General features: G+C 45.5%; 2 protein-coding genes across 10 annotated transcripts in view; one reads left to right on the top strand and one right to left on the bottom strand.

Annotated features, from left to right (window-relative positions):
- Positions 1 to 1,420, bottom strand: part of IGF2BP1 (insulin like growth factor 2 mRNA binding protein 1) — a 54,923-nt gene extending 53,503 nt beyond the window's left edge. For both annotated transcript variants that reach the window (XM_044999268.1, XM_044999269.1), the window contains exon 1: positions 1,168 to 1,420. In XM_044999268.1, the coding sequence (XP_044855203.1) occupies positions 1,168 to 1,342 (175 nt within the window). In that variant the 5' untranslated portion in view covers positions 1,343 to 1,420. The remainder of the gene's footprint in view (positions 1 to 1,167) is intronic.
- Positions 1,421 to 8,900: 7,480 nt separating this feature from the next.
- Positions 8,901 to 27,220, top strand: LOC123356239 (pro-glucagon-like). 8 transcript variants are annotated; one of them, XM_044999285.1, is made up of 9 exons: positions 8,901 to 9,480; positions 12,029 to 12,165; positions 12,306 to 12,372; positions 17,710 to 17,842; positions 22,599 to 22,689; positions 23,355 to 23,501; positions 23,830 to 23,961; positions 25,469 to 25,561; positions 27,123 to 27,220. In XM_044999285.1, the coding sequence occupies exons 5-9, from the start codon at positions 22,616 to 22,618 to the stop codon at positions 27,130 to 27,132; spliced, it is 456 nt and encodes a 151-aa protein (XP_044855220.1). In that variant the 5' UTR covers positions 8,901 to 9,480; positions 12,029 to 12,165; positions 12,306 to 12,372; positions 17,710 to 17,842; positions 22,599 to 22,615; the 3' UTR covers positions 27,133 to 27,220. The 8 variants fall into 8 exon arrangements, with proteins under 8 accessions (XP_044855220.1, XP_044855221.1, XP_044855223.1 ...); XM_044999286.1 differs by lacking the exon at positions 8,901 to 9,480 and adding an exon at positions 10,852 to 10,951 and having other exon boundaries at positions 12,053 to 12,165; XM_044999284.1 differs by lacking the exon at positions 8,901 to 9,480 and adding an exon at positions 11,529 to 11,705 and having other exon boundaries at positions 12,071 to 12,165.
- The last annotated feature ends 211 nt before the right edge of the window (positions 27,221 to 27,431 follow it).

The raw sequence follows: 27,431 nt of genomic DNA, 5'->3' as shown, positions 1-27,431 counted from the left end.
AAAACTGGTTTCAAGCTGGAGAGCATTGGGAGGTACTGGCCAGTGGCTCCCTGGACAATGCTGCTTAGGAACATTTGATTCCTTCGCTTGCCCTGAGCTGTGTTTTGCACAGAGAAGTCTGCTTCAGAGAAAGAAAAAAGGAATTAAATGTTAAGATCCATTCTTTGCTGCTGCTGCTGCTTTTTGTGTGTGTAAGGATCTCAGGGGCAGAGTTTTTGCACACAAGGGCTGAAAAGATAGAATGTTATTCAATGAAATGAAGGGATTTCTCCCTTCAAAATGGGGAGATCTGCCTTGCAACTGATTTATTTGGGGGGGGGGGAGAAGGGGTAGAAAAGGAGCATTTGAGTTTGGGAGATCCTGGCATCAGCAAATATATATATATATTTTTTCTTCTCTAGTAGTTTCTCTCTGTGAGAACACAGCATGGCGACCTTCGCGCTACAACACATATGCCCCAGGAAACCCCACGTTCAAATCAAAATGGCTAAAGTCCCACGCCCCCCTCCCCTCCTGCAGATGGGACCCCCCGCCACACACACGGATTACGACCCCCACGCCTTGGGGGGAGCCAAGCTGGGGGCGGGGAAGGCTGCTGGGAACCCCGAATGGCCTGGTGCTGCTTGGAGGGAGGGGCTGGATGCAGGGGGACCCCTCCAGCCCGGATACGGGGTGCTCTGGCTGAAGGTGGAAGGCAAGAGTGGGGGGGGGAGCAGAGGGGAGAATCGGTCTCGCCCATCTTCCCAAGCTTGTCGGGGGGGTGGGTGGGAATCGGGGAGCTCAGCTCCCCCACGCGCGACTTTGCTGGGGAATCCCCTGGTGCTGGCCCCGCGTGGCCTTCGTCGCACCCACAAGATTTGCTGGATTGGTGGGGGTGGGGGGGGAAGGAGACGGTTTCGGGATTGTGGTTTCTTTAGGGCGATCCGTGTAAGGCCCTGGGAAATGCAATGGGATCCGGCCCACTGGCGAACCAGGAGGGCCATGGCTGAGTGGGTGCGTTCATCAGAGATGAACTGGGGGCGCCGTGAGAAAGAAGGGAGGGGGGGTTAGAACAGCAGACCCCCCCCCCCTTGGTATTATTTTGCAGGGACTAAGAGATTTGGTGCAAAACGAGAAAGGAAGAAAGGGGGGGGAGGGGAAGGAGAGAGAGAGAGATAATCTGCTTACCAGAAAAAGTTTCGATGGCTTTCATAGCCCATTGCTCATCAGGGCAGTCCACAAAGGCATAGCCCGATTTCACCAGAAACTGACCACTGAAGGAGATCTTGTGGTCATTGAAGACTTTCTCCAAATCGCCTGGAGTCACGTTTTCGTTTAGATTCCCAATGTACAGCTTGTTCATGGTGGATCACAAGAGATGTGGATGGTCGGTGGGTGGGTGTTAAGAGAGGGAAGGGGGGGGGAGGAAGGGTTGATAGGGCTGGGGAGGGGGAAACAACTTTTCTTTACGGATTCTTTAAAAACAAAAACCACCCCCCCCCCACCCTTGACACACACAAAAAAAAGGGGGAAAAGTTCCCAATTCAAACTGGAGCACAACAACTGGGAAAGCGAGTTGGGTGTTTGGTGGTGGTGGTTGTTTTTTAGGGTTTTCCTCTGGGCAGGGGCTGGGGGGGGGAGGAGGAGGTGGGATTCCTGGTGATTACAAGCTCAGTGGGGGAGTTGGTTGGTTCAACTGGGATGGCGGGCTGGGAAAAGTGCGGCGGCTTCTTCGGCCGGCCCCCCAACTCCTCTGAGTCGCACTCGTGTGTCACAGGACGTTTGGTGAAGCTGCCTGGCACCGCCTCTAAATAAAATCGACCTGAAAAAATGAGTGAAAATGTTTGCAAGAGGAAGCCACGTGGTGGTGCCGAAAGCCCAGCCCCTGCAGTGGGAGGGGCGGGCACCGCCAGGGGAGCCTGGCCCTTTATTTAAAATAATAATAATAATAAAGAAATTTACTATTTTATTTACAATTGGCCAAGGGAGCCCTTCGAGCGGGGGACATTGGCTTCATCTCAGCAAGCAGCCCTCCAGCTTCCCCCCTCCCCCTCGGCCTTCTCTAAACATCAAGCCCACCCACCCCCCAGCCGGGCTACCCTCCCCCCATGGCTTCCCGGTGTAAACTTCTTAATCAAAGGCGAGAGGTGGATTCCCTGGCGCCGGAGGGAGAGTGGGGGGGGAGGCTTTGCACAGGGTTGGCAAACAGCAGCTCCACCACACTCTGCAGGCAGTGGGGGCACAGTGTCCTGGGGAATGGGGACCATAAAAATCCCTCGATCCGGAGAAGAGAGGTGCGGGGGTGGGGGGAGCTGATCTCATCTATGATGGCTCCCTAGGACGGGCAGGAAGATGGGTCCCTTTATTCTTTGAAATCTTCTGTCGAGGATCGCTCAGCTGGGGGCGGGGGAGAAATCAAGCCATATTGGGGACCCTGGGAGGAATTCTCCAGGGACTCACCGCCCCCTCCGCACAGAGACCACGTTGCGGAGAGAAGGGTGAATGAATGAAGCCCTGGCTCCCCCCGCAGCGATTTGTGCTTCTTTGCATGCTCCATGCGTTGAGAGCACCGTGGGGGGAGGGGAGACACACAGGGCCATGCACATGGTCTTTTTTTTTTCTCCTTTCCTCCAAAGGGCGCTTGTTTTGATCAGCCAAGAAGCGAGAGGGTCGGACCCATCCAGGATGGTAGCAACAGGGGGATGGGGAGGAATGGCTTGGGCTGCGAATGCCCTGGAAAATGTCACTAATCCCAGGCTAAGGGATGGGAGCTCATTCGTCCTCCGCCTCTCTGAACGGCTGGGGTTCTCTGAATGGCAACGGAATTGGACATCAGGCTCCCAATAAATAGACACACACCCCCCGCGTCCCCCCCCCCTCCCTCCCCGCTTTCCGGCTTGCCCTAGTCTCTCAGCCTTTCTTCTTTGCAGACTTTATTTTTAGGAGCGGTTTAAAATAGCAACAGCCGAAATCATTCCTCCCACCCCCCGAAAGAGAGGTGGGGGGGGGGTGAAGAGAGCCCAGTTGTGTTCATTCCTTCCCCAGGCGCTGAGGTTAGATTTCATGAATGGAGTGGAAGCCGGTGTGTAGTAGCTGATCGCTGTGAAAACAACAACCCCCCCACCCTTAAGCATCCGTACAAAATGCTTCCGCTTCACACCCACCCCCTCGTGGCAAACGTCACGTGTGCCCCCCCCTTGCGGGAGCTCCCACGCGCGTTCCGATGCTGAGTGGGGAAGATTTTTGGCAGCTGCCTCCTGGGAGTGGAGTTCCCTTCATTGTCTGGGGGAGGCTAAAGAGTCCATGATCTTGGAAGTTAAGTCACCAAGATGGGGGTCGATCTCTTTCAGTTCCTACAATAGCCTGGGCTGAGGCCAGCCCGGTCAGTAAAACACCGGGAGAGGAAGGAAGCCGCGGAGAGGGAGAATTTACAATCTCCTTCCAGCTTCCCAAGGAAAAAGAGGTGCCGCCGCCAAAGCAGTTAGCCCCAGAAAAGGTGGCCAGTCCCTTTGCTGGCTGGGATCTTTTTTTTCTAAACGTGCCACCCCTCGGTGCAAAAACCCCGGGTGCGGAGCGAAGCGGGTGGCTGGTGTTTGCAGAGAGGGAGGCATGTGCGTCTTGCATCTTTGGAATCCGCCAGCTAAGTGGCGCGGATGAGTGTTTCGACCCGGGTGGCATGAACCGATTCCTTTGCAAGCTTGGGGATAACCGCTCCAGCTGCAGGTTGTTCGTGTTTGGAGTGTGGGGTGCGTTTGGGTTTGAAATGCTACGCGTCAACAACAACTGCTGCCTGAACTGTGGAGCTCGATACTCATCCTTAACCATTAGCCAGACTTTTTTTTTTTTAATCCCAATAAGATCCACTGTTTGAAACAGACAATAAAGCAAAAAAATATCTTCTGCCCTTTTCTGACTTGTTATGAACACATTCCGGACAGGCAACAACTGATTTATAAACTCCCAAGAAGAGTATACACCAGGCTCTCCCCTTTTATTGTCTTTAATTAAACAGATCCTAATAACATTTACTAACACGTGTTTTATTTCGGGAGGGGGGGGTTGCAACGTATTTCATTATGTTAATGTTAGGTTTCAAAAGCAGTTTAGTAACATGTGCATAGCATTTCAGTTATTTCAATCCATCAAGTAAAACTCATCTGGAAAATCCTTGTTTAAGGATTATCATCTGCATCATATCTGCATTGATAATCGCCCAGAAACTTTGGTATATAAAAAAATACTTTCCAGTTTCTTTTCTTTTGGTAACCATTTCTTTAAACTGCTTACTGTGGTTTTGGAGGGTTTTTTTGGACACTAATTGAACGATACATGCCCTACTAATATATGCTACTTAATTTGGTTATTTTCTAGAAATACATTTCCATCTTTAACTTATTTGATTTTAGTTTTTAAAATAGTATTAAAAATTGCTTTGATGAGGGTTTGCATGCCAAGGTTGGTAGTAAACAAACTTTGAATCACTCCAAGATATGAAGTTATCTCCTGCATGTAATTTCCTTGTATATCCAAGAGAATGTGTGAATTATATGCCACAGATACCTAGAAGCTTAATAAAAAATGACTTGTGAATTACTTTGTCTTAGAATCTTTTAAAAAACGATGTTTCACCTCCACTTCATCTAAACCAGTTTGTTATACTGAGATCCTTTCTTTTAAAAATGTGCATACTGCTGATCAGGATAAAGTTTGTTTCCTCCCTTCCAGCTGCATTGCTTATTCCCTCTTTTAAAAGAGCCAAACTAAATTCACCAGAGAACTCTTTACAGGGGAACTGCTGTGGCCATATGCATGTTATTAAGGCATTCAGTTTGTAATTCAAGCTTGAAATTTACAGGTGAAAAGAACAGAGCAGTGAAATTTGTAAAGAAACTTGCTAGGACAGAGAATAAACCCTTCAAAACTTCTTGGAAACTGATCTGAAAATTCTGCAACCTCACACTGAAATGTGTCTGAGATAAATGCAGTCAGGTAAAATAAATGAGTTGTTTTGACCACTACTTAGTTCAGATCTTTTTCAAAACTTGACCGAAATACTTTTGTTGTAGTTTATTAATTTCCAGAGGACCGACCCTATGTAACATTACCCTTTAAAATAACGAAATCAAGGGAGCCTCTCCTAAAAACAACCCAAACAAAGAGGGAAGTCTTTAATTTAGATCTGAAACAAGAAAGAATATCAGTCAAAGGACTTCCCCTTGGTGGAGCATTCCAGATGCAAGGTATTTAGGGAATGCAAACAGAAGAGGAGGCTAAATCATTGATCTACTTGGGGCAAATAGACTTGCATTCATTCACTTCAAGAAGATAGTGTCATACAGTGTTAAACTTCCATGTCTCAGCTGAATGTGGGAAAAAATATACTTTTGGTAAACCAATCTACTATGAGACAAAATTTCTCATGGCAATTTAAGTGTTCCTACTAATTGCAACAAAAACCCAGTAAAGAAGGCTTTATAAAATGAATGTCTTAAGCAACAGTTTTCCTGCAGTTTAAGAACACTGCCAGTTTTATAAATGTGTAGTTTTTCTTAAATATTTCCCTAAACATGATTGTATTTCTTTTTAAAGTCACTTCAGACAGTTGCATTTTTTGTATATTGTTGAGGCACTATGTAGAATGGAAGCTTCTGTACATTTTTTCTTTTTAACATCAGCTTAAAGTTTCTGTCTTCATAAATGTATTCTGATTTTTAGCATTTGTTTTCTTTTTATTCTGGCATCTTTTGCTCAGGCAAAAAAATTGTTCTTATGGAGTTTTAAAAGTTTGTTATACTATACTTGCAGACAATTATTTTTCCTTAGATGTTTAGGAAAGTTTCTTGGCATGGAATGTTGCAAGTGTTTTGGAAAAAAATGTGCATGACATTTCATTGAAATGTGGGATTACTATGAAAAAGCACACAGTCTTCTATTTCAGATTAACACCAATAAATTCTTTTTGGTCTATCAGTAGCAAACAAGAACAAGTTAAATGCAAATAGTTCTCTACAAATTCTCATATGAACCTTTCATCAATTTATTTCTCTAATTGCTTGTGCAGTAACAAAAGCTTATTTATACAACATTATATTTGAAATAATAAAAAAAAACCTTGAAAAGTCTAAATTTAGAATCAGTTTGAAAGTGTATCATTACTAGCACCAAACAAATGTGTGCCGAGAGCTTTAAATAAAATACTCAGTATATAAAGCAAGAAGAAATGGTGGTTTTATTTTTCATTTAATTGTAATTAACCATTTCAATTATATAACAAATCTCTGGCTTGATCTGAATATAAAGCAAGAGCCTGTAGAATATGTAAGTGAGAACTCAAGACAAAAGAAGTAAGGACCACTATAATTGTGAAGTATTTAAATGGAATCACAATTTAAACTATATTTTGTTCAGAAGATATTCCTGAGAGGGAAAAGAAGCTCTCCTCTCAGAAGATTCAGTTGATGATAGCTATTTCTGACAGATTTGTTTGTATTAAATTAGCAGTTTGCTTTTACACCAGATGAAGGTCTGAATTAGCCTATTAATAGCCTCTGAGTCGCTCAACATTTTTAACTAAAATCTGTTCATTTAAGTAATTTTTTGTCAAAACACAGGGGTAAAAGATCAGAAATGTACTTTCCTTCTGTGAAAGGACACTTAAATCAGGAATATGTGTGAGATTTAAACATGGAAACACGTCTGCATCAAAGAAAACTAGTGATTTTAAGATGGAAATGGTTACAGTTGCAGCTGCCCTGGGGATCTGAACATCTCATAAACTTGTAGGTGCTTCAGTCAAAACCAAAGCAAACACTGAAAGGGGCTTTGACTCAAAAACCAAATCACATCTGAAAAAGTTCCCTTACCTTTGTTACTAACACCAGCTCGAATTGTTAAAACTTAAAGATGGAGTTTTTTAAAATCTATATTTCTCTTCATCACTGTTTGTTTACTGTTTTTGCATTTGATGCAGTCTCCACTGGTCAGTTTCAGGTTTGACTCTAGTCAGTTTCAGTTTCTGGCTCTCCAGGATTAAAACAACGTGATGCTGTGTTTGGGTTTACAACCTTTCTTTGAAAGTTTGTCATTTAAGCAAAACAAAACACCATTTTCATTTACATGTATCATGAAAATGCTTTTGTTCAGCTTTGGTTTTGCAAGCCCCCTTCCTTCTTTGCTTTAGTAGAAAACTTTAAATTTGGCATCTTAAGTAGGTTGGGGAAAGACCTGTAACTGTATTTCAAGAGCTACTGGGAAAAGATTCCACATTCCCTATAAATTTTCCCCCAAATTAACAGGTTACTATGTTTTACAGCAGAATATTCTAACCAACAAGTTGTGGTCTCTCTCTCTCCCCCCTCCACAACTGATGTGAAAAAATGCATTGGTAGTTCTAGGGGCTTCCCCCCCCCCCACTTGAATGAGTGATGAAAAGATTGGGGTTTGATACAGTGAATAAGCAAAATTTACAGAGCTCATAAAGCATTTAGGAGGATGAATTCTGCCCCTGCTGGACTCCCATTGACCTTACCTCAAGGAGGAGGTGATCTCTTTAAAGCTCAAATCCCCCTCAGTGGTTACAAAACAAATGAAATGTTGTCCTCACAGTGAATATCTATAAGATCCTGATGGAGTTTGCTTTTTAAAAGAGAAATGTATGATCTGTGAGATCAGGTCCTGACCTCACTCATTCAGAAGCTAATGCCCCGTTCCAGATTTACACTACTAAATGAATTCAGAATCTGGCCCTGTATTTTCAAGTCATAATTCAAATCCTCTACTGAATGGAGAGAGCTCTAGCTTCAAATGTCCCCCCCCCGCACCTTTGTAAACTCTCTGTAACATAGAGAAATTAGTTGCTTGCTGCCTAATGCCATTTGACTTTTGTCTAAAGCTAATTAATCATGCACAAAATCATTGCCTCTCATGGCATGGGGCCCTCAAGCACCAGTTTATATTGTGGATCACTTCATAAATTAAAGATCTCTCCCTAGACCAACCCTTCAGTCCCAGCCCTACACACCTTTCTTGTGGCAACAGTAATACTTGCCCACAGAAAAAGTGAAGTAAAGACAGTAGTAAGCTCACTTTACCACAGTAGCTGCTTAGTCCAACTCCTTCCTGGTATAACTGTGCTGTTCATTTCCTCCCCCTGCCAGGAATACACTGGATCAGGACCAATTCTTTCCCGTTGTTACCTGAAGCTTCCACGGCTCTAATCTCTCCAGCTCAATTCACTGTTTCATTCCAGCTAATAAACAATATCTTAATGGAGACAAGTCACAGGCTGATTTTACCTTGATGGCACTATCCAGGTGAACCCTATCCGACTATCTGGGGTATACTTCATCATCAGCTAGACACATTGAGCTACAAACGACAGGGTTTGGTCTCCACTAAGATTTTTACATTAAGGTAGCGAACTTGATGTAAAAATATACTTTTTTTTCCTTTGCATTTTTTTAGCCTTTAGTTTTTCTTTCTTTCTTCGTATCACTATAGAGCCCAGCAGCTGTCGTCATGGATCAGGACCCCCTTGTGCTAGGGGCTGTACAAAAACAGAACAAAAAGATGCCCCCTGCCCCAGAGAGCTTGCAATCTAAGAGCTGGATACAGAGAGACAGATGGGGGAGTATAAGGACGCCTTTGTCCTTTTCTGTGTTGTACTCCAGTTTTTTGGATTTGGCAAAATATCTTGCTGATTGTGGTTGAATTTTCAGCAAGGAAGGATCTGGAGCAGCCAAACAGGTGAGTATAGTTGGTCAAGAACAACCTCTGGAAACCCTAACAGATTCTAGGGCTTATTTGCAATTAACAGGGAATGTCACTGCTTAATGACATATCAGGTGTTTCACCTCTGTAAGGAAAACTGCTTCATTGACCATCTGTGAGCTCAGCAAGCCAGGGCAGGAATGCAGAGATCCAGCACAGAGGGTGAAGCAGTGTTCTTCAGTTGAGAGATTCCCCGGGAGCATGATCTGAATCTCACTTGATTCTGAATTCAGAGAAGTTTGATTTTTTGGGGGTGATTTTAAAGGCAGGTGACAGGCTTAGGATGCTGAGGCTGGCAAATACCACCACGGGGATCTGGAACTGTATCGGCAGGAGAGATGTAATGACACACTCCTTGGTGGGATCAAACCTGTGGGCTCTGGATCTTAAAGCATAACTCTCTGCTGCCTGATCTAAAAGACTCGCCTTTGCTAGCCAAGACCGTAGCAGATTTATCAGCTTTACTAAGGAGGATGGACAACGCTCCACTGAAGGGGTTTAGGTCATATAAACTCAAGGGCTGACACAGAGAGTGACACTAGACAATGCACCTGCCAAGACACAGTAGGAAGTGTGGGAAGGAAAACCTGCCCTGGGGTTTCATCCTCTGCAAATTAACTGATGGGACCCATTGACTTCCAGGTTTACTTGTGTCTTAGGCAGGGGGAGAGAACTGGACCCTGAGATTCCCATGCCTCCAATCCCTTCTCCTTTACAAACAGCAAGGTTGGGGTAAGGATGTGACCAGGTCTGAGGTGGAGCCTCTAGTTACTACAAGCCACAGGTGCATTGTAAATGGGATCAGTCATACTTTGACATGACCAGGAATGTGGGCTCACCCCACAGCATGAAGTAGTTTTCTCACTGAAAGTACGTAACGACTGAAATCTGTGTGGCCTGGCACAGAATTGAGATTCTTTGGGTGGAGGCAGCATTGGTTGGAGCATTCAGGTTTAATGCTCCTACTGCCAGATTCCACCCCCACCCATCTACTCCCCACAGCCTCGAGCCAGCATCCACCTAAGTCAATGGGGATCTTTCCACTGCCTTCAGGGCAGGCTTGATTAGCCCCCATGTGTAGATCCCTGGACCCATGGAAGGATGATAGTGTAGAGGTGGTTAACCCCATTAGGAAAGGATAAGATCAGCATGTAGAAGGGCCCCTCTAAGTGTGGATTTCAAGGGGTTGGGGATGATCAGGCAGTTAGGAAGTTAGCAAGGGGCCTCTGCATGGTCTCTTCCGACACAATGGATGGGTCCACACAAAGCAAGGAAGCCCATTGCAAAAGTCCTGAAAGCATACGATGCTCATCTCACTTGCCCGTGCGATGCTTCAGTGCCGTGTTGTTTCTGATGATACCATTGGGTGCATCCCACACAGCTGGGCTTGTCCCAGTGCATGCTGGGGCTCCTGAACCCCATTTCCCATAAGCCAGCTTTGCTCCTGAGACGGGGGGCATTGGAGTCACCTCCAGTCGTGAAGCGCCGCATTGTGGGTTAGGGTTATGGGGAACATGGAGAACTGGGGCAGCTGCGGCTCTCACGGCTTCCTGTGTATGCTGCAGAGAAACCAACGCAGGCTGCAGCGGTTGAGCGAGACCAGAGCTAAAAGCCTCATCCCAACCAAATGGTCCGACTGCTGCTGGTGAGATGCCTGCGGTGAGGGCTGTGTGAGGCCGTGCAAAGGAGTTTCTAGCACAAGGCAACCGAAGCGCTGGGCTTTTGGCAACATCTTTTTGCCTAGTGTAGACGGGGCCTGCGCCGCTGTTGGCAAGGAGGGCTATCTTCTTATTGCCGTGGAAACCAGGAACGAGGCGATGGAACGGCTGCTCTCGCTGAGCTCCAAAGGGTGTATAGCAAGAATGCGCTCTTAGCAGGGCCTTTGTTCTGCAGGCTCACCTGAGAACAGGGAGGAAGCTGCAAGAAGCTGTGGGGCACTTCCCAGCTGGGGTTATTGCGTGGGAGGGTTGTGAAGCCTGCAGATTCCCAGCAATACAACCAAGTATTTCAGTGCATTATCCGTCAGAGGTGTAAACCCCCGCTGAAGACAGCTGGCCGGATTAAATTGCCCTAGGACAATGTCCTAACTCAGCCGCTGTTTCACCAGCTCTGGCCCAACATCCCATGTTACAGTGAAAGAGAAAGATAGCAGCGTCCAGGTGCAGGCAAGGCCAAAGCCAAGGAAGATTTTGCCAGTAGACAGGTAAAGGTAATGAGTTGCTGGCCCCATCTGTACAGGAGTTTTATCAGAGCTTGGAAGTTGCTGCTCAGATACTTTAGAACAGGCAGCCTAATATATATGGAGATATACCTATCTCACAGAGCTGGAAGGGACCCTGAAAGGTCATTGAGTCCAGCCCCTTGCCTTCACTAGCAGGACCAAGTACTGATTTTGCCCCAAATCCCTAAGGATTGAACTCACAACCCTGGGTTTAGCAGGCTGATGCTCAAACCACTGAGCTATCCCTCCCCATAGATGGTTTTCTGGGTTGCAATCAGGCTGTTGTTATCCAGAAGTCAGACCGGCTGGATCACAAGGTAGGATATCATGCTTATAAGCACAAGCCATGTAAGATACACGTCTTCCTGGAGTAAAATGGTTGGTATTTTTGCCTGGCCAGACACAATTTTTAAGTGTGACCAGCTGAGCGAAAATACAGGCCATTTGGCCACTCAGGTGGTGGGAGGCCTCCCAAGCCAGCTGGGGCTCATTTGCTGAGCTCTTCTAAAAAAGTGGCCCAGTGACCCCAGGCATTTGCCTTATACCTGGGTTAGCCAAGCCCAGATCTGAGCATGCCCACTGCAAAGCCTTACCTGTGTCACCGTGCCCTCATTGCTTCTGCACTCACCCCTGTGTGTCCCAGAGCCTATGTGCTGAGACACTCTAGGATTCTTTCCCAGGCTATTGTGTCAGTTGCAGGGGAACTTTATTCCTCCTTCGGGAGGACTATCAGCAGGTGATTTAGCCAGTGTCCTATCTGCAAAGAGGACGGGTTCCAGCCCAAGTGAAAGCAGAGCCTGGGTTGTAACTAATACTCCTGGGCGGGTCAGCTAGTCTTAAAGCACATCCAAACGCAGCTAGCTCGGAGGGTTTTCTGTGTGGAGGGGAGAGAGGGTTGGGCTAAAACCCAGATAAGAGCCCGGGTTAACCATGCAGTGAAGATGGGTGACTTGCCCGCTGCCCAGAATCACGACGAGTCTGTGTCAAAGCAGGGAATTCAGCCAACGTCCCCACTGAGTCCCACTCCAGTACTTCCTTTTGTATGTATCTACTTTGCAGGGTTTGGCTAATTAATTATTTCAGATGCTTTGAAATCCTCAGCCGAAAGGTGCTACAGAGGTGCAGAATGTGGTTACTGTTAGAGCATACCGAATATTGAGACTGACAGGCAATCTTGTACCACAGATTAGTTAATGGTAAGTACGTGCTTTCGTTATTGTCCTGAACTGGGGCCTGAATTAGTACACAAAGATCACCCATTAGCATTATTAAACCGTGGATAGTTGGGGAAACAAAATTAAATGCAGGCAACGCAGGTTCCATTCTTTAATTTCAGAGCAAAGCAGCAGTTCAAACGGGCTCCCAGGTGAATGCACTGAAATCACCCTCACTCAGAACAGCCGGTCAGTATTTAATGTTGCTGGATTTTTATTTCACCCTATTAACTCCACATCCTACAGAGGAACTTAATGAAGGGAAAACAAATGTGTTGCACTTTGGAGAAACAAGATATCAGAGTTGACTGGGAGTTCAGTACTCAGAATACATATAATAAAGACATTGGGATATACTATTCCAGCTTATTGATTAGCAACCACACTCGGAGCGCAAATTGGTTATTTGTAGTTATTTAGCACTCTTATATTGCATCATTATTACAAGGACATTAAGGTAGCAGCTGGAGGCATAATGGACCATATGAGGTTCTTAAGCTCTAGGTCATTGGTTCAAATCCAGGACAGATTAAAAGCTGTTACTATTTGGTTAATGAATAATTTCCCCTCCTCTCACACATTCTACCTAAGGATCTCAAACACTAAAGAATAAAATCTCAGCACCTTTCTGAGATAGGCAGATGGGGAAACTGAGGCAGGGCTCAAACATCAAGTTGGTGGCAGACCCAGGAAGAGAACCCAAGATTCCTGTCTCATGGTGGAGAGCACTGATTTTTCTTAGTCTCAAGCACTTCCAATGCTTCACTAGCCCAAAAGGCAACTGCAAGGGTCCATATGGTACACTATGAAATTGCCAGGCATGCTGGAACAAGGGTGTAGTGTGATGTAGTGGTTACAAGCTTTAATAAGGCATATGAAAAAGGGCAGTGCAAAATGAGATTGTGTTTCTTACCCTGCTGCCATGTGGTTAACGAAATGGCTTCAGTCGTTACCATGTTATGATCTCTCCATTTCAGATCCGTCCATCTGTACCCACCTAGTTAAGGAATGGGATAGCGGGGCTTTGAAATAGCTGGCACACACCTATATGCTATATATTCAGCACCTCTCTGAAGCTACTGGCTTGTATTCCAGAATCTGTTTGATTTAAAAGGAAAATGAAGGCCTTCACTTGAAACTTTTGCCAGGACAGTGATTTTGCTTTCGGGGGTGTGATTTTTTTTATTTTATTTTTAATGACATTTTTATACCGGCAAAAGCTCTACTGTAGATGCAGACACCATGTCCTTCTGTCAGGATAGCTTATTTCATTCATGGAACTGGTATAAACTGTATGGACAAAAGCATTCTGTTGCTGATATAAACTGTATCTCTATGGTGCAGGGAGAGGGTAGCTGGCACAGCATTAGTAGCAAACCCTTTCTAGTGTAGACAAGATCTGAGAGCTTGTCTACACTTGAAACACTACAGCAGCACAGCTGCAGCTGCTCCACTGTAGCACTTCAGTGTAGACACTCACTACAGCGACAGAAGGGGTTCTCCCGTCAATGTATTTAATTCCACCACCCTGAGAGGTGTTAGCTAGGTTGACAGAAGGATTTTTCTCTTGAACTAGCGCTGTCTACCTTGGGGTTACGTCAGCTTAAGCTTAACTACCTTGCTCAGGAGGTGTGGATTTTTCACACCCCTGAGTGACATAGCTGGGTCGACTTAACTTTTGAGCATAGACCTGGCCTGAATCTCTAGCTGTGATGGTTGCTAAGAAAACCAGAAAACTTGACCCAAATGTAATGGATGTGTTGCTGCGTGTGCAGAGAGCCTGGAACAACAACTCCAAGAGGTGTGAAACACCCCATTCATCTCAGGATTTGTCTGCACTGGAGCTGAAACGTGTAAGTTCCAGTTTAGGTAGACATAGCGGCACTAGCTGTGATAGAGCTAACATGCTAAAAATAGCAGCATAACCACCATGGCACAAGCAGTGGGACAGGTTGGCCATCCTCTTAAACCCTAGGTATGTTCTCAGGGCAGCTAGCCCCTCCCACTGCCCTTGCAGCCATGGCTGCTATTTTTAGCTCGCTAGCCGGAAGTTACACCTCAGGCTCCAGTGTAGATGTTAATGCCCAGTAAAGATCATTTAAATATCAACACTGTTCACTATTTCATTTTATAGGTCTGGTCAACACACATTCTTGTACCAGAATAACCTTTTTTGATTGGTCAGGGTGATTTTTTACCAATATAGTTATACCAGTGCAGCTCCCAGTGTGGATGCAGTCATACCAACGTGAAAGTGCCTGATACCAGTATAGCTTATTCCCCTTCCTGTACAGTTTAACCATGTCCATGCTAGAGATTGTCCTGGTATAAATATATCAGTAAAATGTATAGACCAGGCCTATGGAATGAAATATTTGACAATGCTGACATTTACATTATCATCAGTGGGCATGGGAGTTAACATCTCACTGAGATGAATGAGGTCATTCACACCTCTCAGCGCTTGCGGCCTTAAGATTTGTGGCTGTCTACACCCAAGCCCTAAGAAAGGTGAGGGAAAGTCGTAGACCTGCACAATTTGCTCTGAAGCATGCCTCTTTTTGATGCCACAAGTGGGTGGAGTTTCAGAGATACCAACTCCCCCTCCCTCCTTTTTTCCCCTCAATCAAGAAGGGGCCAGGCCCAAGACCATGGGCATATTATTTTGTGGGCAGAGCATGGAAAAGGGCCTCCACCTTTCCCCTTCCCCCCCAATCTGACCCCAGTAATAGGGGGAACCTGGAGTACCAGCTGCAAACCCGGCAGCACTATTACTGGTACATGTGCCAGATAGACAGATAGACACAGCAGTAGATAACTTGACAAGTCACAATAGTCAGCAACGTCAGACTATAACTAGGGAAATTGCTATAAAGTGGATGCACAACTGACTGAAAGACTGTGCTCAGAATAATTATCAATGGTTTGACAGCAAACTGGGAGGGATTATCTTGTGGGGTCCTGTAGGAGCCAGTCTTGGGTCTAGTACTGTTAAATATTTTCGTTAATGGTTTGGAAAATGGAGTGGAGAGTATATTTATAAATTTTGCAGATGATACCAAGCTGGGAGGGTTTGTGAGCACTTTGGAAGACAGGACTAGAATTAAAAATTACCTTGACAAATTGGAGAATTGGTCCAAAATCAATTAGATGAAATTCAATAAAGATTTGTTCAAAGTAGCAAAGAGTCCTGTGGCACCTTATAGACTAACAGACGTATTGGAGCATGAGCTTTTGTGGGTGAATACGACGAAGTGGGAATTCACCCACGAAAGCTCATGCTCCAATACATGTTAGTCTATAAGGTGCCACAGGACTCTTGGCTGCTTTTACAGATCCAGACTAACACGGCTACCCCTCTGATACTTGTGCAAAGTACTTCACTTTGGAAGGAAAAATCATATGCACACCTACACTAGGGGGAATAACTGGCTAGGTGATCGTACTGCTGAAAAGGAACTGGGGGTTATAGAGTAGCAGCCGTGTTAGTCTGTATCCGCAAAAAGAATGGGAATACTTGTGGCACCTTAGAGACTAACAAATTTATTTGAGCATAAGCTTTCGTGGGCTACAGCTATGCATCCGATGAAGTGGGCCGTAGCCCACGAAAGCTTATGCTGAAATAAATTTGTTAGTCTCTAAGGTGCCACAAGTCCTCCTGTTCTTTTTGGGGGTTATAGTGGATCAGAAACTACATATGAGTCAACAACATGATGCAATTGTGTAGTAACAGAAGCATCATATGTAAGATCCAGGAGGTAATTGTTGTGCTCTACTCTGCACTGGTGAGGCCTCAGCTGTAGTATTGTGTCCAGCTGTGGATGCCGCACTTTAGGAAAGACGTGGACAAACTGGAGAGAGCCTGGAGGAGAGCAACAAAAATGATCAAAGGTTTAGAAAACCTGATTTAGGAGGAAAGGTTAAAAAACCTGGACTTGTTTAGTCTTGAGAAAAGAAGACGGGGGTAGGGGGGGACCAGGTAACAGTTTTCAAATATGTTAAGGGCTGTTACAAAGAGGACAGTGATCAATTGTTCTCCATGTCCACTGAAGGTAGGATAAGAAGTAATGGGCTTAACCTGCAGCCAGGGAGATTTAGGTTAGATGTTAGGGAAAACTTTCTAACGATACGAGTAGTCAAGCTCTGGAACAGGCTTCCAAGGGAGGTTGTGGAATTCACAAGAGGTTTTTAAGAACCGGTTGGACAAACCCATCTCAGGGCTCGTCTAGGTTTACTTGGTCCTGCCTCAGTGCAGGGGGCTGCATTGGATGACTTCTCGAGGTCCCTTCCAGCCCTACATTTCTATGATTCTATGAAACACGCTGGTTCTTATTTGATACATTTATGAATGGAATTATATGATGAAGTTGCCGGTGATAACAGGAGATTGAACGTGCTGGTCCAAGAGGTCCTTCCAGCATAGGTGCTGAAACTAGGCCTGCTAGGGGGGCTGCCACACCCCCTGGTTTGAAGTGGGTTCCATCATATACAGGGTTTAGAGTTTGGTTCAATGGCTCTCAGCACCCCACCTCCTATGTTCTTTTCACATACACCCCTTTTATACTGGTATAACTCCATTCTGTGCTGCACCTCACAGCTGATGCAGCACGGGAGAGAGAGGGAAAAGGTGGCTTTACCTCCCCCGCTTTGTGCTCCCTGAATTCTAGCACGGTTAAGAGCCTGCCCACCTCAGCGTCCCCAGGGGCTGCTCTAAGTTATGCAGGTCATGTATAATTGCCTACGAGCTGCTCTGCAGTCCAGAATAACTGCAGTCCAGAGCAGGGCTGCCCAGAAGATTCAGGGAGCCTGGGGCAAAGCAATTTTGGGGGCCCCTTCCATTAAAAAAAGTTGCAATACTATAGAATACTATATTCTCATGGGGGCCCCTGTGGGGCTCGGGGCCTGGGGTAAATTGCCCCACTTGCCCCCCCCTCTGGGCGGCCCTGGTCCAGAGCCCTACTACCATGCCTCTGTCCTCCCCTGATCCAATCCCTCTCACCCCTGGGCACACTCCAGTATCCAGGGCTGCACAGGAAAGCAGAGTAAGGCAGCCTACAACACCTCTAGGCTGAAGCAGGAACCCCCCCATGCCAGGTGAATTCCCCAGGGATTCTATCAGAGAAGCATAATGGGGCCATAGTGGGGGAGCCCCACTATGCACTGGCTTTAGTGCAGTGACTCCTGCTTTATACCAATGTAAATGAAAAGAGAATCAGCCTCTGGACTGATTAACAGCTGCCATTTGCATTTGGTAGAGGAAGTGAGGGGAATTAAGTAACATTGCTCCACTTTATCACGCCCTACGAAACTGGAGCTGAAAGGAGGCACCATGTGGAGTTCAGTTCTGGGCCAACACGGTTTATGCCATGTCTATTACGCCCATAACGTGCGCTAGTTCTTAATTTTGTCATACAGCCATGCTTAATTGCCATTAATGTAAACATATTTTAAAAGGGTATTTTCCTGCTCTGTAGGTCAATGGACCTAATGTAGCTGATCTAAGTGGCTTTGATTTGTTTTAATTAGCTGGCTGGTTTCCTGTTTATTTCATGGAAATAGAATTGGTTCATCACACCTGGTGTATATAAAGGGGCTGAAGGTCCTAAATTGAGACCTGAATCTGCTGGAGTCCTAATTGCTACATCGGAGGACCAGGAAGGTAAGAAGCTAAAATCCAATCTCTTTATTTTTGTAATCTCTTCTCTAAAATAATAGTGTGATGGCAGCAAAGGGCTTTGACATTCTCAGGCAGAAGGAGGTGTAAAAAGTAGGAAGTGAGAGCTGCCTTACTGGTCAGATCAATGGTCCATCTAGCCTACTATCCTGTCTCTGACAGTGGCCAGTAACAGAGCTTCAGAGAGAGTGTGCAGAACAGGACAATTTTGGAGTGATCCACCCCTGTCTTCCTCTCCCAGCTTCTGGCAATGAGAGGTTTAGGGTCGCCTTAAGTATGGTGTTGCATCTCTGATCATTTTAGCTAATCGCCATTGATGGATCTATCCTCCATGCACTTATCTAGTTCTTTTTTTAACCAAATATACCTTTGGCCATCCCAACATTCCATGGCAATGAGTTCCACAGGTTAATTGTGTGTTGTGTTAAAACGTATTTCCTCTTGTTCGTATTAAACCTGCTGCCTATTAATTTCATTGGGTGACCCCAGGTTTCTGTACTGTGGGAAAGGGTAACTAACACTTCTCTATTCACTTTTTCCACGCTATTCATGATTTTATAGACCTCTTTCATATCCTCCCTTAGAACCGTAGCTCACTAGTGGTTAAAAATCTCCTGGCAAGGAGTTCCGCAGATTGACTGTGCATTGTGTGAAGAAATACTTCCTTTCATTTGTTTTAAACCTGCTGCCTGTTCATTTCATTTGGTGACCCCTAGTTCTTGTGTTATGAGATGGAGTAAACAACACTTCCTTATCTACTTTCTCTAAACCAGTCATGATTTTATAGACCTGAATCTTATCTCCTCTTAGCTGTGTCTTTTCCAAGCTAAAAAGTCCTAGTCTTATTAATCTCTCCTCATACAGAAGCCGTTCCATATGCCGAATCATTTTTGTTGCCCTTTTCTGAACCTTTTCCAATTCCAATATATCTTTTTCTGAGAAGAAACAACCAGATCTGCATGCAGTATTCAAGATGTGGGCTACCATGGATTTATACAGAGGCAACATGAGATTTTCTGTCCTATTTTCTATCCCTTTCTTAATTATTCCCAGCATTCTGTTCCCTTTTTTGACTGCCGCTGCACATTGAGTGGATGTTTTCAGAGAACGATCCACAGTGACTCCAAGATCTCTTTCCTGAGTGGTAACAGCTAATTAAGACCCCATCATTTTATATGTATAGTTGGGATTATGCTTTCCAATGTGCATTACTTTGCATTTATCAACATTAAATTTAATCTGCCATTTTGTTGCCTAGTCACCCAGTTTTGAGAGATCCTTTTGTAGCTCTTCGCAGTCTCCCTGGGTCTTAACTATCTTTAGTAATTTTGAATAATCTGCAAATTTTGCCACCTCGATGTTAACTGCCTTTGCCAGATCATTTATGAATATGTTGAATAGGACTGGTCCCAGAACAGATTCCTGGGGGACACCACTGTTTACCTCTCTCCATTCTGAAAACGGACCATTTATTCCTACCCTTTGTTTCCTATCTTTTAACCAGTTACCAATCCATGAAAGAACCTTCCCTCTTATCCCGTGGCAGCTTACTTTGTGTAAGAGCCTTTGGTGAGGGACCTTGTCAAAAGCTTTCTGAAAATCTAAGTACACGATATCCACTGGATCCCCTGGGTCCACATGCTTGCTTGCAATACAATGCTTGTTCTGGGGGAATTCTCCCCGTATACCATCAGGATAGCATATAGTGGCTGATAGGTGTGGGGGAGGCAAAGATCCTTCCTCTAGCATCTTGCCACAGTGGGAAGGCTTGTGTGTTCCGGTGACCCCGGGAGGTATGTTGGTGGGAGTTTTAACTCCTGGCAGGGCCACCCAAGCTGGACAGGTCAAAGGGTAGAGGCCAGACGAAAAGCAGACCACTTGCCCTTCAGGTTGGGAGTGGAGGGACAGGCCAACTGCCTATGCTCATAAACAAGTTAAGTTATAGTGACACAACAAGGTAGCGATGCTGGCAAACAGCATGATGGAGGGGGACGGCAGAGCCTTTTTTATGCCGTACGCGGTGGCTGATAGCGTGGGAGCGATTTGGATTCAGAATTTCATACCAGAACCCCAATCCTGCAATATCGTTAAAAACATCATCACATTATTGTGCTAACTCAGTTCTGATTTTCATAAAATCTCTTAACAGTTTAAACCGTTTCCCCCCTTGCTCGGGTAAATGTAACATAATCTGGGAATGTTTTCCGACATGTTTTCCTTCTCTTTCATACATGGTACAATTCTACCTCTATCCCAGCTTGACCAAAAATTACCTTTTAAGTAAAACAATGCACAGATTAACTATTTTCATATATGTAACAAAAAGCATTTGAAAAAAGGAACACCATCAGTTATTTAAGCTTGATGCCTTTTAAAATTCAAAATTAATCAAATACTGTTCAACTTTGCATTTCATGTAGCTTCTTTTTGTAATTCATGAGCACATTCTGCAAACATTTCTCTTCTGTTGTTTTAGATATTAGCATTTTAAGGTGGTTGTTTCGCTATACATATGATTTAAACATGAAACATTGGATTCTTGACTCATTTGACCTTGATACATTTGATGTAAACACTATCCCTTTGATTTAACTACTATAATGTGATCTTGAGTCATTTGATTTTTGATATATTTGATTTAACCACTATACCTTTGATTTAACCACTATTCATCTGATTAGTTTTCACTTAATAAAAGGGCTGCACAAATATTTTTTAAATGTCCTGTTTTTCCAGAAGTGAAAAATGTGTCATTCATTAAACGGCATCTAAAATTTTCACAATTTCTGTAAATCATAATTAAGGGACTGATCTTGGAAATATTTAAGAATATAAGTAACTTTACTGATGTGACTAAAGTTACTCTCATATAAAAGTGCACCTCTACCCTGCTATAACGCTGTCCTTGGGAGCCCCAAAATCTTACTGTGTTATAGGTGAAACTGTGTTATATTGAACTTGCTTTGATCCTCCAGAGCGCGCAGCCCGCCCCCCCGGAGCACTGCTTTACCGTGTTATATCTGAATTCGTGTTATATCGGGTCGCGTTATATCGGGGAGAGGTGTATTTGCGGGACTGGACACCTAAATGCTGATATATAATGATCTTTTTTTATTGGTGTTAATAATATTAAAACTCAGCACTGCAGCACATTTTCCAAAATATCTGTAAAAGAGAGTGAGATGCCAAACAATAAAATGCATGTTTTCAATGTGTTTTGCTATAAATACAATGAAAAGACAAGACAATATTTTTGAGGGGGGAGGGATAGCTCAGTGGTTTGAGCATTGGCCTGCTAAACCCAGGGTTGTGAATTCAATCCTTGAGGGGGCCATTTAGGGACTTGGGAATTTAGTTGGGGATTGGTCTTGCTTTGAGCAGGGGGTTGGACTAGATGACCTCCTGAGGTCCCTTCCAACCCTGATATTCTATGAAAAGCATTTGCAGAGCTGAGATCTTAATTCAAAGCAGTCAAATGCCCAGTGAGTTTTGAACTTAAATCTGGAAAAAAAACCACATGGACCAGTGACAGCTCAAAGACCATAACTTCTTGGGGACTGATCCAAAGTGTTTTCAAATGAACAGGAGCCTCTCCATTAACTTCAGTGGATTTTGGCTTATATCTTAATTCAAAATCCTATCCAACTGACTGGAAAAAGGCCCATTCATCTAAATAGAAATTAGATTGGGCTCATAAATCCTGCAGAAATCTTACATAGAACAATCTTCCTATCAAGCTGCCATATTATTACCATTTATTATGTAAGGTCCTAATCTGAAGCTATTGAAGTCAATGGAAAGACTCCCACCGATTTCACTGGGCTTTGGAGCAGCGCCTAAAGCAGTGTAGGGATATGCAGCCCTTTCGCAAACGTGGAGGAAGATAGGGTCTTTGGGTTTGTCTATGCTATGGGGACTACATAGGGGAGGCATAGCTCCGGCACCTTGGCTATGCCGTTATAACCCTGTAGCGTAGTTTGCAGGCTACAGCAATGGGCAGGTTTTTCTGTTGTTGTAGGAACTCCACCTCCCCGAGGGCAGGGGACCCGGCACTTCGGCGGTGGGTCCCAGGGCGGAAGGACCCCCCGCCGTGGGTCTTCGGGGCACTTCGGCCGCAGGTCCCAGACTGGAAAGACCCCCCGCCGCTGAATTGCCGCAGAAGAAGCTCCAGGGGCCCAGGCCCCGGGAGAGTTTTCCGGGGCCCCCGGAGCAAGTGAAGGACCCCGCTCCAGGGACCCCGAAAGGCTCTCATGGGGGCCCGGGGCAAATTGCTCCACTTGCCCCCCCGCCCAGGCAGCCCTGCCCAAAAGGTGGTAGTTAGGTCTATGGATGGGTTGTCCTGGTGTCCTAGCCGTGTCTACGCTGGGAGGTTAGGTCAGCATGGCTGTGTTGCTCACAAGTGTGACTATTTCACACTCCTGAGAAATGTAGCTAGGTCAATCTAAATGTTAATTAGATTAATTAGTTAATTGCCTCAAGGAATTTACAGTGTCCCATGTATTGATGATTCCGATATAAAACCGTAAAGTGGCAGGGAAGGGCTTTGGGAATGGTGTGTGGGGAAGTCGCTTTGTGTTCAGGAGAGAAGCGGCTGTTCCAAGCAGAGGGGTCAGATTCATGCATTACAGTCACACTCGCAAATTACACACATCTCCCTCAGCTTGCTTTCCTGTTAGCAGATCACTTGGTTGTCTGGCCTTGTTGGTCATCTGTATTGCCAGTGCTTTCCGTCTTCCTTCAGAGAAACAAGCCAGGAAAATGACGTCCTTGAAAGTTCTTGCTCTGCTCATGGTCTCTCTGAGCCTTGTCCTGACGGAGGAGAATGACTTCAGGTAAGCCACGAACATTTTCTGTGCACTTTAGACCTCCCAGTGATTTCACCGGGCACTGGGTCAGATCCTTAGCTGGATCTCACGTGGTGTATCTCAGAGCACTGAGAGGTGAGCGGAGAGGAAGAGTTGCTTTTAGAGATGATCAGGTATGAGGGAGATTTGTTAGCCAAGTGCCCTGAGCACAGGGATGGGAGCCAAGAACTCCTGAGTCCCCAGCTGCAAACTTCTCATGCAAATGAGCTAGAAATAAACGAGGCTGGCTAATTCCTCAGGGCTGACAGGCTTGGAAGGCTCTCATGTTTTGAAGCTGTTGAAGCCACAGGCAATTATACAAAATGGACATATGATATAACTCCTCCCCCCACTGTAAACTCGCTCCCACATAGGACACAAGTGACTCGCACTGAAATCAACAGGAGTTGCTTGTATCCTAGGGGATGGAATGGAAAGCTGGGAAAGGAGGATCCGGCCCTGGTGTAGTTCATTAATTTGGGCAGGCACTGGGGGCCCTGTCATGGCATTAGAGATATTGCAGCTGGTCATGAAATGTCACTAACCACAATCCTTAAATGGGGCATTCGCCTCGAGCTAGAAGCAGGGGGGCCTTTGCAACATTTTCTCTCTGCCTGGCCATGACTCGCTCTGTGCATCTCCTGCATTCTCAGTGCCAACCCGAAGAGTCCCGGCGCCAGAGCCGTACAGCGACGCTACTCCGAGGCCATCCTGGCCAGCGATTACAGCCGGACCATGGATAACATGCTCAAGAAGAACTTTGTGGAGTGGCTGTTGGCCAGAAGAGAGAAGAAAAGCGAGTGAGTCTTTAGTGTTGCCGTTGTCCAAATTTCAGGCTGTCGTCGGCCACACTGAGGCGTATGGAGAGTGCAGAGCCCGGAATATTTTTCTTGCATGACAGCAGCAATGATGCAAGTGCTTGAACTCCAGGAAATGCTTCTGTTCCATGGGGGGAGACACGGCACAGCAAATCTCCCCTCTGCTATCTGAGGCTTCCTCCTTGGCCTCCAGTGCTGCTGGTAGATGGCATGGGGAGGGAGAGGGGGTCAGAAATCACGCAAGGGAAGCATGTTAGCACACTCTGGTGGAATCCCAAGGTGAAGTACTCTTTTAATTTTGCCTTTTCAGTAACGCCATCGATCCATCCAAGAGGGAAGCTGAACCCCAGCTGTCAGCTGTCAGTGGTCAAGGTTTGGAGCTGGCTTCCCAAGGGGCTCAGGACTTTTTTGTCTGGCTTCTAAAAAACAAAAGAAAACAGAGGTGAGTTAGTTCTGTGACTGGAGAGCTATTTGCTTGTGGACTAGTATCCCCATGGCAGGACGGGATCCCCAGCGGCCGAGTGATTTGAAGGAACACTTTCAGATTACAAAGCTTTGCTAAGAATTAGAGATAGTTGAAATCTGGCATTTCCGATCTTTAATTGGAACGCTGGTAGCAACATGACTCACAACAACAAATTCTGTTGGAAAACGAAGTGTATCCCTGGTGAATTCCAAATGCAACTGTCCATTTATTCCATTCATGGCCTTCACTTTTATGCATGGCAGAAGGTTTAGGAACAGGCATGGGGGTGTCAGAGAGTTTGTAGAATACCCCTCCCCCACAAACACACTGGTCACCGTGCACCCCAGAACTGCAAAGAGGAGTGAGCTCAGCCCGACCGACGATCAGTGCCACATTAACGACTCTGTCTGAAGGGTTTGTCATGTCGGAAAGGGGGTTAAGTCACTCACGTTTCCTTCCTGGTTAGTCAGCAGGAACGCCCCCCAGCCATTGAGATGTCCTCTTCATTCTGCCTTCCTCACTGAAGCTTTTATTTTGCACAAGAGAGCCTGGTTATTAAGACCAAAATGCCCTTTAATTTAAACTGCCTGTCACTGCTTATGGTTTTGCTGGGATGCTCAGACAGCAGCATGAGGGTTTCTATTAAGGAGCAAATGACCTAAGGGAGTTTGTCTTGCCTGCTGCAATAACCAGGACTCCAAGCAGCATCTTGAGGGACGAGACTGGATCCATGCAGGATTACCTAGGTTTTGGTCCAGATAAGGAGGCAGAGATTTATTTGGGAGGTTCCTCAACGCAGGGGGAAGATGGAGGGAAAGCCATGTTGTGGTTTCAGAGGGAAAGAGTGTGGAGTGATACATTTAGTAAAGGATAATACAGAGCACTGCGAGATGCAGAGAGGAGGGAAACGCGTGCCCCTCACTGGGGAGTCCTTGAGCAGTTAGATCCAGACAGCAGATGAATTTAGACAAGACCCTGAGCTGCAAAATTTGAATCAGGCTCTAAACTTTCCCATTCAGATCCACGGGGTCCAACTCTAATTTATTTGCAGAGTGAAATTCCCTCGGCGTTGCCCTCTGATAAGCTAATCACTGTCCAGTCTGTCCAGCAGTCTGGCAAAGCAAGTTCTCTTTGACATTGGCACTGCTACCTTTGCAAAAATTCTCACCTTCAAACCTCTCTGCTGAATTGCATGAGCAAATCTTCTAGTGAAGACAAGACTTTGAAGCAGAGAAGGAATATTGGCAGGGGGCAGAGTGAAGGAAGCTTGCTCTGCCGATGCCCCATCCTGTCTCTGTCCAGTGTAGGACTCCAGTCTCCAGAGCTGGCAATCAAACATCTTCCAATAGCATTGAAGTGAGTGACTATATTTGTAAGGGAAGGAAAACACAAAGCTGCCGGTCCTGAGGGGAGATTTGTATTCGTGGATCATTATCAAATGAAACTGAATTATCTCTGTTCCTCTGATTTACATTTGTTGCAGTCTTACTGCTCCCAAAGAATCTGATCCCTCGAAAGACGTTCTGAGCCAGGAGCTATTGGCGTGGCTCATGTCTGCTGATCTCTGTAGACCAACGTGAGTGGCTGTTCTTCCTAGTCTTGTTTTTTTTAATGCTTCGCTTCAGTTCCCATCCCCCCCTCCCTCCCACTGTACAAATAGCTGCATAAAGGTGCTGGGCTGCTTTGGTGACAGACTTTAGATTTCTTCAGATAATGTTCAGGCCGGATCATTAGCTGCGCTGGCACAGCTCAGGAGGCACAGCTAGGGTGACCAGATGTCTCGATTTTATAGGGACAGTCCCAATTTTTGGGTCTTTTTCTTGTATAGGCTCCTATTGCCCCCCACCCCTGTCCTGATTTTTCACACTTGTTGTCTGGTCACCCTAGGCACAGCTCAGGAATAATGTCTTCATCCCACTGTAATAATAACATAACATACATGAGAACAGTCAGACTGGATCACACCAATGGTCCATCAAGCCCAGTATCCTGTCTTCTCACAGTGGCCAATGCCAGAGGTTTCAGAGGGAATGAACAGACCAGGGCAATTATCAAGTGATCCATCCCCTGTTGTCCAATCTCAGCATCTGACAGTCAGAGGCCTAGGACACCCACAGCATAGGGTTGCAGCCCTGAACACCTTAGCTAATAGCCATTGAGGGACCTATCTTCTATGAACTTATTTAATTCTTTTTTTTTTAACCCAGTTATACTTTTGGCCTTCACAACATCCCCTGGCAAGGAGTTCCACAGGTTAACTGTGTATTGTGTGAAGAATTATGTCCTTTTGTTTGCTTTAAATGTGCTGCCCACTAATTTCATTGGGTGAGCCCAGTTCTTGTGTTATGTGGGAGTAAATAACACTCCCCTATTCACTTTCTCCATCCCATTCATGATTTTGTAGGCCTCTGTCACGTCCCACCTTAGTTGTCTCTTTTCCAAAAATCACAGTCTTTTAAAGTGACGCAGGCTGAGGGATGTGCTGGCCACCCTTCCCACAGCCCCCATTGGCCTGGAACGACAAACCGCGGCCAGTGGGAGCCGCGATCATCCGGACCTGCAGATGCGGCAAGTAAACAAACTGGCCCGGCCCACCAGGGGCTTTCCCTGGACAAGCGGCAGACCGGCTTTGAGAACCACTGGTCTAGAGAAGGAAGATCAGGAATTTCTGTTCTCACAGTCTCATAACACAAGAACAAGATGGCATTTGATTAAATTAAAAGGTGGGAAATAAAAACTGATTGAAGGAAATATGTTGTCACACAACGTATGATTAAACGGTGGAACTTACTGTCCCAGGAAGGTGTTGAGGCCAGGAATTTAAGAAGATTCAAAGACAGATTGGACACTTTGGTGCACATTCTTGATATACATCTGTGTCATAATTAATTATGACAATTTTCAGAAGGGATATTAAGCCTTGTGCATCAGGGTTTAAGCCGATCTCTATTAGAGACCAGGATGAGACCTGGAGGGTGGGGGATTATCACATATCTGCCTACTGTGGGGTTCTTGCACCTTCCTTTGAAGCATCTGCTGCTGGCCACTGTAGTGGACAGATTTTGGATCTGATCCAGCCTGGCTTGAATATAGCAACACATAACATTGTTCCTTCTCCCAATTATCTCTTTTCCCAGGACTCAGTAGCCCCAAGACTCTCCAGAGGAGCTGTCTATGCACTCTAACAACGGACGTGCTAAGAATGAAGAAGGATTTTGTAGCCACTTAGCTCTGTGCATATTGTGCTCTTTGCTACTGTAAACAATAAAGAAGGTAGTCTGACGCTGAAATGAGACTGAGATTTTTTTTTTTAATGAATGGAAATATGACAGGGTGACTGGGAGGATTGCCAACCCTCCAGGATTGACCTGGAGTCTCCAGGAAGTAAAGATTAATCTTGAATTTAAGATTATGTCATGTGATGAAACCTCCAGGAATATATCCAA

Source organism: Mauremys mutica, chromosome 25 (assembly GCF_020497125.1).
Source record: "Mauremys mutica isolate MM-2020 ecotype Southern chromosome 25, ASM2049712v1, whole genome shotgun sequence".
NCBI classification, from domain to species: domain Eukaryota; kingdom Metazoa; phylum Chordata; order Testudines; family Geoemydidae; genus Mauremys; species Mauremys mutica.
This window is presented reverse-complemented; position numbering and strand designations above follow the sequence as displayed.